Source organism: Uncinocarpus reesii, genomic scaffold (genome assembly GCF_000003515.1).
Source record: "Uncinocarpus reesii 1704 scaffold_1 genomic scaffold, whole genome shotgun sequence".
NCBI lineage: Eukaryota > Fungi > Ascomycota > Eurotiomycetes > Onygenales > Onygenaceae > Uncinocarpus > Uncinocarpus reesii.
Genome location: NW_003052500.1, coordinates 474,243 through 487,952, shown reverse-complemented (window position 1 = coordinate 487,952; position 13,710 = coordinate 474,243). Strand labels below are relative to the sequence as shown.

The 13,710-nt window shown below is 49.6% G+C and overlaps 5 protein-coding genes across 5 annotated transcripts; 4 read left to right on the top strand and 1 right to left on the bottom strand.

Annotated features, from left to right (window-relative positions):
* Positions 1-2,483: 2,483 nt before the first annotated feature.
* On the top strand, positions 2,484-3,733 carry UREG_00326 (uncharacterized protein; the record flags this gene model as incomplete). The annotated part of the gene is made up of 2 exons (XM_002540767.1): positions 2,484-3,473; positions 3,656-3,733. The coding sequence occupies 2 exons, from the start codon at positions 2,484-2,486 to the stop codon at positions 3,731-3,733; spliced, it is 1,068 nt and encodes a 355-aa protein (XP_002540813.1).
* A 3,540-nt stretch (positions 3,734-7,273) lies between these two features.
* UREG_00325 (isopentenyl-diphosphate delta-isomerase) lies at positions 7,274-8,200 on the top strand (the record flags this gene model as incomplete). Its single annotated transcript, XM_002540766.1, has 4 exons — positions 7,274-7,323; positions 7,467-7,492; positions 7,560-7,898; positions 7,962-8,200. The coding sequence occupies 4 exons, from the start codon at positions 7,274-7,276 to the stop codon at positions 8,198-8,200; spliced, it is 654 nt and encodes a 217-aa protein (XP_002540812.1).
* Positions 8,201-8,974: 774 nt separating this feature from the next.
* Positions 8,975-9,373, top strand: UREG_00324 (uncharacterized protein; the record flags this gene model as incomplete). The annotated part of the gene is made up of 1 exon (XM_002540765.1): positions 8,975-9,373. One exon carries the CDS (start codon positions 8,975-8,977, stop codon positions 9,371-9,373), a length of 399 nt encoding a protein of 132 aa, XP_002540811.1.
* Positions 9,374-10,049: 676 nt separating this feature from the next.
* Positions 10,050-12,002, top strand: UREG_00323 (uncharacterized protein; the record flags this gene model as incomplete). Its single annotated transcript, XM_002540764.1, has 2 exons — positions 10,050-11,123; positions 11,196-12,002. The coding sequence occupies 2 exons, from the start codon at positions 10,050-10,052 to the stop codon at positions 12,000-12,002; spliced, it is 1,881 nt and encodes a 626-aa protein (XP_002540810.1).
* Positions 12,003-12,555: 553 nt separating this feature from the next.
* On the bottom strand, positions 12,556-13,326 carry UREG_00322 (uncharacterized protein; the record flags this gene model as incomplete). The annotated part of the gene is made up of 3 exons (XM_002540763.1): positions 12,556-13,096; positions 13,155-13,198; positions 13,261-13,326. The coding sequence occupies 3 exons, from the start codon at positions 13,324-13,326 to the stop codon at positions 12,556-12,558; spliced, it is 651 nt and encodes a 216-aa protein (XP_002540809.1).
* Between the last annotated feature and the right edge of the window lie 384 nt (positions 13,327-13,710).

Here is a 13,710-nt window from a genome sequence, read left to right as displayed (position 1 = left end):
TAGCACCTGCATCTTGCGATATGTTCTGAACGATTACTAGCAAGCTCTGGTAATCATTTTTCTTTTCCTTTGTGGTTCTTGGCATGAGAAGCCCATTCAGCACCATATTCCGGCTTCTAGATAGCAGGCGGGAGGGGAGCTGAATGGGAAACAGTGCTTCTGACCCCACGATGATAGAGAAAACTTGACGCCCTGTTTAAAGTTTTAGCTTTATGCAAGGTGTAAATCGATTGGCTCAGGAGCCACCTTTTTTCATCGCGCTAAAGACCCTTGAACAATGCACCGCGGTTGCATCCAGTCTTATTTTCAATTGCAGGGATTTCGTTCGAAATGGTTGGCTTTGAGCGGCAAGATGAAAGACGGCGCTAAATGAGTGACTCCATCGTTGATTGGCTCTCTGTCCAGTTCCCCTGCGACACCGACCACTCAAACACAAGTCGCATCTGCAGAAGATCACGTTAGCCTCCGAATGTCAAATTCTTGCTTCACCTCAATGAAGGGTAGCCAGCAACGATGAGCGAAAATCTCGCTGGCGGTTCGCTGACATTGGGTAGCTTTTCTCCCACACCCTCCTATTCTTTTGATTTGTGATAATGAATGGGAGGGCCAGTTTTAACTTGGTCAGGGTTCCCTAACGGAAGATATAATACAACTTCCTCCTCGAGGGAAACCCCGTTCAGCCGCCGGAACTTATTGATGGAATGGTTACTTGATTGCATGGAACTGCGCATGCAGTCCCTGTGGTTGGCCTGTCGGTCCAAGCCCCGATGCCTGACACCTTTGAACCCCGGGGGCTCCAACCTCACGATTGGATTTTGAAATAATACAGCACGCTGCCTTGGGGATCTAAAGCACTGCCCCCCTTCAATTGCCTTGTTTCCTTTCACCACTTCATCGCAAGTGCCATGTCGGGATCCTTGCAGTGTGTTTAGAATCTCAGTAGCCGACTGGCTGTGCTGGTGTAGCCGTACTGGATGATAATGGCCGCTTTGCATCCAGAATAGCCCTGCGCCTGATTGATGCCTGCGGTCATGACTCCGTCTCGGTTACCTACTTCAGGCTTCCAAGTTATACTAATCCATTCGAGCGAACAGTATGACGTTTTGCAGGCAGAACCGATCGGTTTTGCTTCAGCAGAGCAGCTCTAAATGGCTAGTGCTATTGAATGTCGGTATGGGTGGCTCGCGCATAGCGATTTGGGAGAGAAACCCTCAGCAAAAGCCGATGTTCTCAATGGGCCCCTCCCAGTAGGCTCAGACCACTTCATCTGGAAAGGATGCAAAGTATATTTTAATACAACTAAAGGCGGATCAGGATAGAACCCGGCAGATTGCAAGACAGCTAGTGCTTCCGGAAAAGTTCTAGACGTATCAGCAGCAGTGTCTCCAGATCATTGGTGCCTATTGACTGCGATCTAAACGCCTCACGCCCTGAAGGCAGACCCCGATCCAGTAGATGACTCGAAAATACCTCGCCCCTGCGACCACTGAATAGCAGGAAGCATGGCTGATTCCTGGTATTGTGGGTGTTCTTCAATAGCATGAAGAAGGAAGAGAAAGACAACAATGCGCACACCTAGGGCTTGCGACTAGGCACTCCGGCCACTGTGCGACTCTGGCAGCGGCTATGAAAGTAGGAGGTTCCTGCGTGTCAATTTCCTGCTGGCTCTTCCCATCCTTCGCAGCCCTTCACCCCCCGGCATGGTTTCTTTTTCGGTCGTTTGCTCCCCAACTGCTCATCGCCAGCAAGTACCAGGTACCGATACCCGTACCAAATACGCCAGTTTACGGGGTATCGTACCGTACGGGCCAGGGCTGTGTGGTACCAAACAGGCGAATCAAAACGCTAGCCACAGCGTCGGGTCGTTCAGTCATTGCTGCTTCTTTTCATCTGAAGTCTCCCGCCGCCGGCCATCGCCAATAGAGATCAGCGGCATTCTTCTTGTTGCTCAAACGGTTGTGGCTTTTCCGTTTCTGCTGCATCTCATATTGCTGACCTGGCTGCTTTATGATTGATGCATGCTATTGTTTTCGACCCCGTACTAGTGCACATCCATGCCTCCTCCGCAACGCCTGCTACCTAATGACATCTTGGGTTTCGGTTCCCAGATCTTCGCGGCTATTTGGCCTCTAGAACGATGCCTAATGCAGTCAACTGTATTTCCCAAGGCAGAGTATGCCTTGTGGATGCACTCCCCTGTCCCTCCTTGGGAACAGGTTCTGCAACCCGTTGGCAATTGCATATGAGCCCTACTTTATTCTGTGCTTCGCCAATCGAATCCCCTCCCATGCTGACTCCTTGCATTGACTCAACTTATATAGCTGTCCCTGCCGAATTCCTTTTGTCCTGCCTCCTTATATACTGTACCTCCCTCTCAACTTTCCTACCTTCATCTAACTTCTTCCCATTTCATGACTGCTTGTGAACTGTCTTTCTCCTCCCTAACCTGACCTTGCCTTGACGATTCAGAGACAAGCAAAGATATGGATCTCAACTCGAGAGACTACTCTGGTGCTCCTCAGCAGTATTGCTCTTCATACAGATCTACCATGCACGCCTCTCCATACCCTACTCCTCCTCAAACCCATGCGCACACGCAGCCCTTGTCAAGTCATACGCCGGCGATGGTTGGACTGGAGCTACTAGACTGCCACCCAAATCAACAGCTTCCTATTTGCACACAACCTCTTCTTCCGGCCTCCGTTAGCTGGCCCAACGATCCAAGCGCAACTCAGTGCTACTCGAGCCCGTCACCCAATTTAGGCGACTACCAGGGGCTGGGAATATACGGAAGCATTGACGCGATTGCGACGACAAGCTCGCCGTTCATCACTCCTAATACGGATGTGTCTGTGCCTAATACAATGACCTTCCTTAGTCCTCCTTCAATGACTCGAAAGCCAGCCAACGTTACCTACCAACGGGCACCAGTCCTCGCGGATATTGGTCTCCAGTACCCGGAAATCCCAGCCCACAGGCAATCTACAACGAGCAAACGGATGAAGATTACTCATGATGAAGGAACAGGTCACAATGCTGTCCAGAGGACTCCCGTCCAACAACTTGCTTTGCCTTATTCTTATGAAACAGGATATACTAGCCCTGCTGAGCCCAATCGAGTTTCTGCCAACACACTTCTCGAGCTAGACAATAACATCAAGAGGCCCGCAGTTAATCGGAGATTACCAAGGGAAACACGACCGTCGTCGAACAATACAAATACTGCTACCCAGGTTACCTGTTCTACCGCGACTTTTAACAATGAGGTTAGGAAGCAGCCGCCCAAAGCCGTGGCCACGGCCAAAGGTAAATTCGAATGCCCAACATGCGGTATGCAGTTTACACGAAATTCAAATTGCAAGTCACACATGAAGATACACGACCCAAACCGAAAATTCCCCCATAAATGTACAGTCGGGCAGTGTACAAAGCAGTTCAGCCGCAAGACGGACTTGGTTCGACATGTTGATAGTGTAAGTACCCCTGTCACACGTCTTTATTGATTTATGCTAAATAGGATACAAGGTACATAAAAAGCTTCGGAGATATGGCTGTTCTGAGTGTGGACATCGTTTTGCAAGACAAGATACCTTGAGACGGTAAGTGCCATCTGTGTTGTTTTGTCTCTACATTTCTAACTCATTGTCCTCAATAGCCATTGCGAAGATGGGTGCAGGAAACAGCAACGCCAGGCTCAGCGTGCTGCTGCCGCTTCCAAAGTCCCATTAACTGATTTCGTCCCTTCAAGTGCGGCCTCTCCAGTCACCTATCAGCAAACTGCATCATCGTCCCCTTATCAAGGAGTGAATACACAGCACCAGCAGCATCCCCACTCTCATCAAACGCAGATCAACAATGCCTTTATGCGACAAGCATTTTTGGGTAATGCGCAAGAAACCTTTTCGCAGTATGCATAATGCCCACAACGGAGTACGGAAACGAATTTGCAACGCTGATCACGAAATATACCCAACGCCTATCTGAATTTTTTCATTGTTTTATTTTGATTGGACAATTTTGTACGCATATAGATTTCTTTTTTGTCCGGACCCCAATTATATCCCTCTTGATGCAAGAATAAAGGCTATTTGTTTTTGGATTTTTTTGTCTCTTTTTTGATCTATGGTGCAAGGGAGTTGAGTAAACTTTGACGATTGCATGGAGTATGGCACGACATCAGGGGTATTCTGGGCTCAGATCGGATGATAAGCAACCCGCCGATCCGGGAAATTTTCCAGGCAATTTTGAGATTTCGATTGCTTTTCGGTTTTCCTTCCATTCAGTGTTTGTATTTTTGCTTTTTTCCCTTCAAACCGCTTGGCACTATCGTCGAAATTTTCCAACCCTCCACTCAATATCTTTACAATGTGATAGGTCTACAATTCAGAGAGGACGATAGGATTTGAGCGGTTTCTTTGTTGTTTGTTTTACCAACTTTCGTTTTGCTTGAAATCGCGTGTTTTGACAAGTGCAGCTTTTGTGCAGTATAACCCCGGCGAGAACTGGATATGAACTAAAAGGCCCGGGATAGACAATCTATCCTCGAGCGATATGCTCCCAGTATTTCAGCATTTGCCACGGGAATGCAAGGGGTCTTCAAAAATTCCCTCTAGAATCCTTCTAGTCCCGTTCTCGAACCCTTGCCCTGACAATGCCAAGCCGGCGCTTCGACGGTTCTGGAACGTAGCTCGCTGTTCATTGGATGGTTACCTCAGCCCTACTTGATTGTTGCATGTTCTCGGTTTAGCGGGATGGAGACTCGTATGGAGCTTAAACCCGTAGGGCTGTCAGGGTTGTTTTGATTAGATTCTACGCTCCCGGAGGTTTCAGAACAGGAGGGATTCAGCCAGCGCTATGGCATGGTGTATACGAGGAAAATGGATTTGCGTCTCGACTAGAACTCGCGTCCTAACTCTCATTTGCTTTTGGAATATTTTCCGGAATTGGCAAGCAAAGCCCGAAGGATGATCATGGCTTGGTGTTTTCTTTTTTTCTACGAAGAAGCAGTTGAGTTTGATGAATGAAGGAGAAAAAACTCTCACCCCGAACCGGTGGCTTGCAGCATGCAGACCCTGACAGCAGTCAATCACAATTCGATTATGTCCCGGGCGGATATGTTGAACTTGGGCCAACTGCAATCATCCACCTGACGGGTCGAATTTGCGCCCCTTGCGGTGGTGCCAGAATCCGTTTGCTTGTGAACGACTCGACTTGTCCATCCCGCACCGACTGGCTCGAGGCGGGAACAACATCCACAACAGCAATCAGCCAGGCATTCTGCATCTGCAATCTGCAATCTGCAAGCCACAAAACGCCAAGCAAGCGGTGGGGGCCGATCTGGATTTAAACTTCTTCGATGATTGTTCTATGCATCTTCCACTTTGGGACGGCGGATCATCCCTTGTCGAACGGACGTGATTTCCGTGCGTTCATTGCTGTAATATTATTGCCTTGACTGGGGTCTTCCAACACTCTCCTACAGGGGATCTATTATCACCCAGGCGTTGTTGGCATGGGTAGTATGTGCAATACCCATGTGTTTCGCTAAGCGCCGACATCTAAGCCTTTGTTTATTGAGCACCGACTTGGGAAAGGTCCCTACTAAGATTATCCAACAACGCACTGTGCTCGATGTTGCCCATCGTCGCACCTTTACAATGTGGATTTTGGAAGGTTTGCCCTTCGACCCCACGGTGCGGGGCCTGGGCCGGTTGCAAAGTTGATCCCACTTTTCTCCGTCAAACTGTCATTGTTTTCCTGTTTCTTCTCCTTGTCTTTGATGTAGTAGCAATCGTGCGGTTTTGGTGAAAATTTTCTTTTTTGTGCATATTCAGGGTTTGTTCCTCTGAAGATTCGTTTAAATTAGTGTACCCCTTGCAGATATGCAATGCAATGTTGCCTATCGGCCCCCATTGTCAAGGTGTGAACCCCAGATTCTGCAGCCTTGCGTTTTTGATTCAGCCTGGACGTTTACGATTGAGATGGCAGCCGCATCGGGTAATTGTTATCTTACCAGTAGTCATTGGTAAATTCCGGTATGTATGTACTGACGGAACAAGTACAGGTACATTGTTCGAGGGTTTATGTTTTGAAAGAGGTAAGCCAGTAGTTATCTGTGCTTTCGGAGGCACGGTAAACCGCTGTTCGATAGCTGCCTCCCGTAGAGGTCATCTTGTAGCTAAGCCATAAGGCTGAGAACATGATTGCCAGAAATGGTGTTTCATATCTCCTAGCCTCTAGTCAGACGTGGTGGTTGTCGTGCCTTGATTCGACCTAGAAAGAAAGGCTTAGATAGTTAGGTCAGGTTTGAACATCAGAGGCTTCGGGAGGCGATATGAGACTGCCACTAACGGCAACGGGACTTCAACAGCACTATTGGCAGGGAGACCGCCCAACTCATCGACGTTCCGGAGGCATCAGTGGAATAAGATTATGCCACAGCAAAACCATACACAGGCTCGCATCACACTCAGACACGACCCTGCCACGATGGCGATGTGGCATCTCTTGCTTCACTAATCACAGGTATGGTCAACGGTTGGACATATCTGTGCCCTTCCCCAGGCTCCAAGGTAGACAGCGCATTCGAAGGAGCTTGGGGATTTGCCAGCGCCGTGTTAGCAGGATGTGACATCCTGTGAGGCTCAGAATGCCTGCAGTACTTTTGATCGCATGAAACTTGAGCGGCGTTCAGGTCGAGGCAGCACTCGACGGCCTGGTCAGGGAGGTAGATTCTGCGAGAGCAGTTCTTTTCCTGCCCTACGTCATAAAATGGATATATAGATCCCCCAGGCATCAATTCACAAGCAATGAGTGTTAACCATTCCCCTGCCCGATATACACAGCATCGACGGCGGTGCCCTTGGTGGTGAGGCAGCCGCAAAACAAACAAAGCAAACAGGCAGCAACGGCTCTGCAGCTTTAAGAATCGAGAGCGCGAGCTTTGGAGCACGCCATGCATAGTCCATGGCTCAATGGGCAAATTGCAAGCAGGAAGATGGCTGAATGTCGCTGAGTTGAGAGGAGGGGCATTTGACTGCGATGGTTGAGATTTCAATGTCGCGCAAGAGCTTCTCCGCTCCAAACCATCAACCCCACTATTTTATTCTTCCGTTTTGCCCCCGGTTTTCATCATTTTCCCTAAAACACATTATTATTGTCACTCATTGACTGCAATTGTCTGTTATTCAAATTTATTTACCTCTCATTGTTACCCTCCTCCCATCGTTTGCGGTTGAACGTTGACCAGCACATCTACGTTTCTTTGGGCAAAATGTCAGTCACCACCACAGTCATCGAAACCGAGCGTATAACCAGCAACATGTGCGTCGCGTTCCCAGGCGTCGATACACGCTAGTCTCGATCTGAACGAGCTGACTCAGACATCTGCGCGTGAGGAGTGATCGAGCATACGATGAGAGCAGATAGTGATGATGAGCGTGCATCGTGTCGATGATGATGATCAGCCGATTGCAGTGGACCAAGAAGACTTGTAAGTTGCTTTTGGAGTCGAAGATGCGGGATGTCTGGGAGGGATTTATAACTAAAAAGTGATACAGGCCACTTGATGACGAACATCAACCAGGGGCTCCTCCATCGCGCATTTTCGGTCTTCCTGTTCGATTCCCAGAAGCGGCTTCTTCTTCAGCAACGTGCGACGGAGAAGATCACGTTCCCTGACCTTTGGACCAATACGTGCTGCTCGCATCCTTTGGGCATTCCCGGAGAGACTGGTGTTGGTTTGGATGCGTCTGTGCAGGGAGTCCGAAGGGCTGCGCAAAGGAAATTGGAGCATGAGTTGGGGATCAAGCCTGCGCAGGTCCCGCTGGATAAATTTGAGTTCCTGACAAGGATTCACTATAAAGCCCCAAGCGATGGCAAGTGGGGAGAGCATGAGAGTGAGTGGTTGCTATTACCTTGGGCAGTGTCCTGTTATGAATATTGGACTAACCGCTGGGCAGTTGACTACATTTTGTTCATCCAGGCTGATGTTGATCTCGATGTCAACGTGAATGAAGTCCGTAACACGAGATACGTTACGGCTGATGAATTGAAGCAAATGTTCACGCAGCCCGATTTGAAGTTTACACCCTGGTTTAAACTTATCTGCAACTCGATGCTGTTCGACTGGTGGGAGAACTATGGCACTGACTCGTTCAAGAAACATTTGAATGATAAAGAACTGCATCGGATGGTATAATTGGTGGATAGAGGTTAGAGAAGGCTGTCAGTTGGTCTTTTGGTAGTAACTAATAGTTAGTCCTGGGCGCAATGTCTCAGGAGTATTTAGAGATATATAACAATTTCACACCACCCTCTCATATTTTAAACCATCCACAAGGTTCAAAGTGCAGTCAATAGCTGATCGCCGCTTTCTGAAAATAACGAATGGCTGAATGCAAAATTGGTGTTCCAATACATGCACAATGTAAACATTATGAGCTCAAACCCCGAAATGTGTATAACTCCAAAATATGCGGAAACGCTCCGAAGCCGAGAGTCGACAACCAATATAAACGCTGGAGAGTCGAAAAACAAACAAAGAATCGTAACCGAATCAGAGTTTCACAGACGCAAGGCCCAATCCCTACGTAACACAACACGAAGTGTCACAAGATCATGCACGAGAATGCCAAACGAGCCTGCCCAAAAGTGCACGGTCTATAAAAAAAAGGTAGTAAAAAAAAGAGGACGAATTCCGCGACTATTCCGTTTTCAACTTGCGCGGTTCGTACTCAGTAGAATCACACACGTGCCAACGATGGAGATGGCAACGACTATAAACACTGTCTGCGAGCCCCAGCCGCTCTGCACCAGCGCCTTGCGCCGGCTATAGTTGGTCAAGGTGCGTACGTATATCACAAAACCATTAGCCAGGCACACGAGCGAGAGGGCCCAGAATATGATGCCGAGAGGCAGGGCCATGCGGCGCTCCAGTCGACTGGGCTCGCCGCGCAGATGAAAGGAGAGTACGATGGCGCCGGACACGATGCAGAGATACATGGAGAGACGGAGCCATGAGAGAAAGGTGCGCTCGTTGGCGCAGTGGTCGCGGCAGTCGGAGGCTTTGTTGTCAAGGACGAGGGTGCCGAGGAGGGGGCGGGAGAGGAAGAGGGGGTGGTCGGCGGCGAGGAGGTGGCTGCAGTTGGAGAGATTGGCTGTTAGCAAAATGAAGGGATTTCTGGAGGGAGTCAAGTGGGGAGAATGGTGGTGGAAAGTACCCGGTGAGGTGCACTGGCTTAACGTTGAGGGGATTCGCCAGCGGGTTATAGGTGTTGCGGAAGACATCGTCTTCGACATCGGCGCTCGGTTCTCGAGGCATGATGGTGCATTTCACTCTTTATCTGTACACTCTGGGGGAGAGCAAGTGTGAAGCCGTGAGTAGTCCCGCATCTTGCATCTATCGATCAGATGATATCGGCTCTTCCTCCGTCGCTTTTGCTCTTTTTGGGTGACGGAATAGCTGGTCATGTGACTGCCGTTTCGGTCCGAGTCGTCACGTGGCATATGTCAGACAGAGTTTGCGCTAGCAACTGTCTTACATAACTAGCGTACACGTGATTGGTCCGTGCCGAGAGCGAGGGCGGTGAGCACGGGCAGTATGCCTGGTTTCCACTTTTTTCTTCGGAGTTCGACTTGTTAGTCATCCCCAGCTCACCGGTTCAGCTCCGATCAGGGGTTGCAATCGAGTGGCGGATTGGAGGCGGGCTGGGAAAATCCTTGGATCGCCAACTATTGGAATATGTGCGTTGGGTTGAAAATCGTCATGGGCGTATTAGTCGAGATGCGTTGCTGATCCTCCCTATTGCGCAGGATTTGGCTCATTTTCTCCGCCGGTGTGGCATCACCGTGAGTTCATCCAACAAGCTCCCAACTAGCCCTGTTGCTCCGTGCATAAGCTTGCGCTCACTTAGTTATTCTTGGCTTGCCATGGCTATATCTCCCCCCGCTCAGCTGTTCGCCTCTCGCTGACTTCCTTTGAGTTTTTCATTCTGATCATCCTGCTGGCGACAACCATCGCATGTCCCTGAGCTTGTTCCCTAACCATAATGTCGCCGCCCTTTGACAACTCCGACGAGACCGGCAACCATGATGCGGCCGCGAACGGACGCCCTGATATGGTGGAGGACGACCCGCTCCTTGGGACGTCTCCTTTAGCTCGAACCACCAGTCACTCCCTCGCAGGTTCATATCGAAGACCAAGCTTTTTTACCGTGGGAGCACGAGGGACTGTGGTGCCACATGCCATGGACCATGACCGGTTGACCCAGCAGGAATGGGAGGAAGCGGTTGAGGAAGAGAGGGATTTGCTGATCGACAACAATGTGCTCCCAACGAGCGCTGTCTCTCATAAACAACAGGGCCTACAGCGGAAGATAAGCGGATTGCTGTCCCAGACCCTTAGACAGTCGCACGGAGAGCCGCCGCAAGTAAGCATGGCTCATCCAACGGCGCTCCCGGTTGCTGCTGGCCCCAGTGAAACGACGGCTCTGTTAGGGCCACCCCTAGAAGGTGTCAAAACATCAGACAGTGCCAGAATCATTGACAAGACTTGGGAGGAAGCCGTGGAAGCAGGCCTGATTCACACAACATGGCAGCGTGAAGCAAAAGTCCTCGTCAAGTATACGGCGCCGTTGATGGTTTCGTTCCTGCTCCAGTACTCTCTGACCGTGGCCAGTATATTCACCGTCGGCCATTTGGGAAAAATAGAACTTGGCGCTGTCAGTTTGGCTAGTATGACAGCCAATATCTCCGGCTATGCGATATACCAAGGCCTTGCAACCAGTCTGGACACCCTCTGTGCCCAGGCGTATGGGTCTGGACGAAAAGACTTGGTAGGCCTGCAGATGCAGAGAATGATATGGTTCCTGTGGACTCTCACGATCCCAATTGGCATTGTATGGATCTTTGCTGATAAAATCCTCATGGCCATTGTGCCAGAAAAACAAGTCGCCATATTGGCTGGACGATACCTGAAGGTTGTCCTTTTGGGCGCTCCAGGTTACGCTTGTTTTGAGGCGGGCAAGCGGTTTGTTCAAGCGCAAGGCCTTTTCTCGGCACCGCTCTTTGTGCTTATCATCTGTGCGCCTCTCAATGCTTTCATGAACTGGCTCTTTGTTTGGGTAAGTAGTACTCCGTACCACCACCACCAGTTAACCCGTGGTAGTTTATATGTATACTGACATGGAAATCAGCATTTTGGAATGGGCTTTACTGGCGCCCCTCTCGCTGTCGCTATTACAGATAATCTTCTCCCGCTCCTCTTGTTCCTATACGTCTATTTCATTGGTGGCAGAGAGTGCTGGAACGGGTTTACCCGTCGTGCGTTTGCCAACTGGGGACCCATGATTCGCCTCGCTCTACCGGGATTTCTCATGGTTGAGGCTGAAGTCCTCGCATTTGAACTGCTCACACTCGCCTCCTCCTATTTTGGCACCACTGTCCTTGCTGCTCAGTCGGTGCTTGCTACGATCTCCAGTATCATGTTCCAAATCCCCTTCCCATTTTCTATTGCGGCCAGCACGCGCATTGCAAATCTGATCGGTGCGACTTTGACGGACTCGGCACGCGTCACCGCCAAGGTCAGTATGGTAGGCGCTATTATCCTTGGAGTAATCAACATTACACTCTTATCGTCTCTGCGGCATTACATTCCCTTTCTATTTACCTCCGATCCTGATGTCGTCGCCGTCGTTGCGCAAGTGCTCCCTATTTGCGCCTCATTCCAGGTTTGTGACTCCTTCGCGACGAATTGCAATGGTATTCTACGTGGTCTTGGCAGACAGTCCTTCGGTGGCTACGTCCAGCTATTCTGCTATTATGTGGTTGCTTTGCCGATCGGTTTTGGGACTGCCTTTGGTCTAGAATGGCATCTGTGGGGTCTATGGGGCGGCGTTGCCATCGGTTTACTTCTTGTCGGCTTGATCGAGGGTGTATATCTGTCAAGAGTCGATTGGGAACGGTCAGTTGATGATGCGAAAAAGCGAAATGCTTTGGCTTAAAGAAAACTGGCGGATGTTTTGTGGGTAAAAGTGTTCTTTTCTAAGGGTTTTTTGGGCTGCCTAATATTAATCTTGTGTGCTAGGTGATTTGGTCTCTTTTTATTCCCCTGGTGCTTCCTCTATTTGTGTGCCTATTCGTTGCATATATCGTTCTAGTCTACGACAGCCATCATCTGTATATACTTGTGATGTAGAATAGCTAGATACCATCAAGCGTTGTGTAGAACATGTGGTCTCTCTGTAATGAACACGACAGAAATGGTAGATACGAAATCAAAGAGACGTAAACCGTGAAAAGGCGACTGACCTTGATTGCACATATGTGCGTAAGAAAACAAAATCCTAATATATACGGGCGTAAAAAGTAAGCTTCTTCGTAGACGATTAACTGCCGTTCGAAACAACTCAAACACATAGCGACCACCATAAGGGTATTGTTTTCCAGGAAACACCGGACCTATTATAAAACGCCATATCCATCCCGATAACCGTCCATACAAGCAAGCAATGGAATGCAGTGGGAAGTACCAACCCGCTACATCCAATGCAGCACTCAACCCAACACTTTCATCTTTTTCTTCTTCTTCCCGCCCTCTTTCTCTCCCTTACCCTTTTGCCCCTTCTGCCAATCCCTCCAGCTCCCAATCCGATCATCCCGACTCTCTTCCCACGCTTTCTCGTCGTCTCTCTTCCTCTTCCTTGCTTCCAGCTCCTCTTCCTCCTTCCTCTTCTCCCTGCCTTCTTCCTGTAATTTCGCTTTTAATTGCCGTCTCCGCCTCGCCTCGTCTTCCAGCAGCACCTGCACCGTCTTCTTTCGCCACTCCTTTTTGAATTCTTCCGTCTTGAGCTCCGGAGCATCAAGAGAATACTTGTGTTCGCGAATGAGAAGCCGACGGGCGTCGGCGATGGACTCGTCGAGGTTGGCGCGGGCCTTTTCGTCGAGAAGAGTCATCTGGGCCTTTTTGAGTCGGTCGAAAGCATCGGGGGCGAGGGGGTTGGATGTTTTATCGGGATGGATGAGGAGGGACTTCTTGCGGTATTGGATCTTGATGTCAGATTCCGGTACGCCGGGTTGCAGGTCGAGGACGGTGTAGCTAATGATTGTCAATCAGGAAGGGAGCTCTAGCTTTTATGGGCAAGAGAGATACATACGCATCTAATTGGAATGCATTTCTTATGCGGTCGATCTCTGCATCCTAGAATGAAGGCCTGTTAGTTTCGTGCACCCCTGGGAGCGCCCCGAAGCGCGGGTGCCTACCTTTGTGAACTCAGAGGCCTCCTTCTCTAGAGAGTTAAGTGCCTCTAAATCTTCGTCAACAGCCATATCTCAATATAATCCTTCTAAAAGCAGTCCTGTTCGTCCTTCTCTTGAGCTGGCGATGTTCGTCCGAGGATGAATCGGGAGCTGTTCTTATCGATATTGCTGACTAAGCGAACTCGTGAAGCTCGAAAAAGTTTCTCAACGACAATCAAGCCGCACGGCGGACGTGACAATTGATTCTGGAAGAGCTGATCATGGCTCCGGCAAATCCGCGCACCGGAAAGGCCCAAAAGCCCTTTCGCCAGTCCGGCAAGAATTTAAAACGCAAGCGAAATGAAGAAGACCTCAACACCCTAGCGCTCCGAGTCGAAGAGCTCGACCCGAAATCTCCTGTTGAATTGTTCTCGGAGCTCCCACTCTCGGATGTTACGCTGCAGGGACTATCTT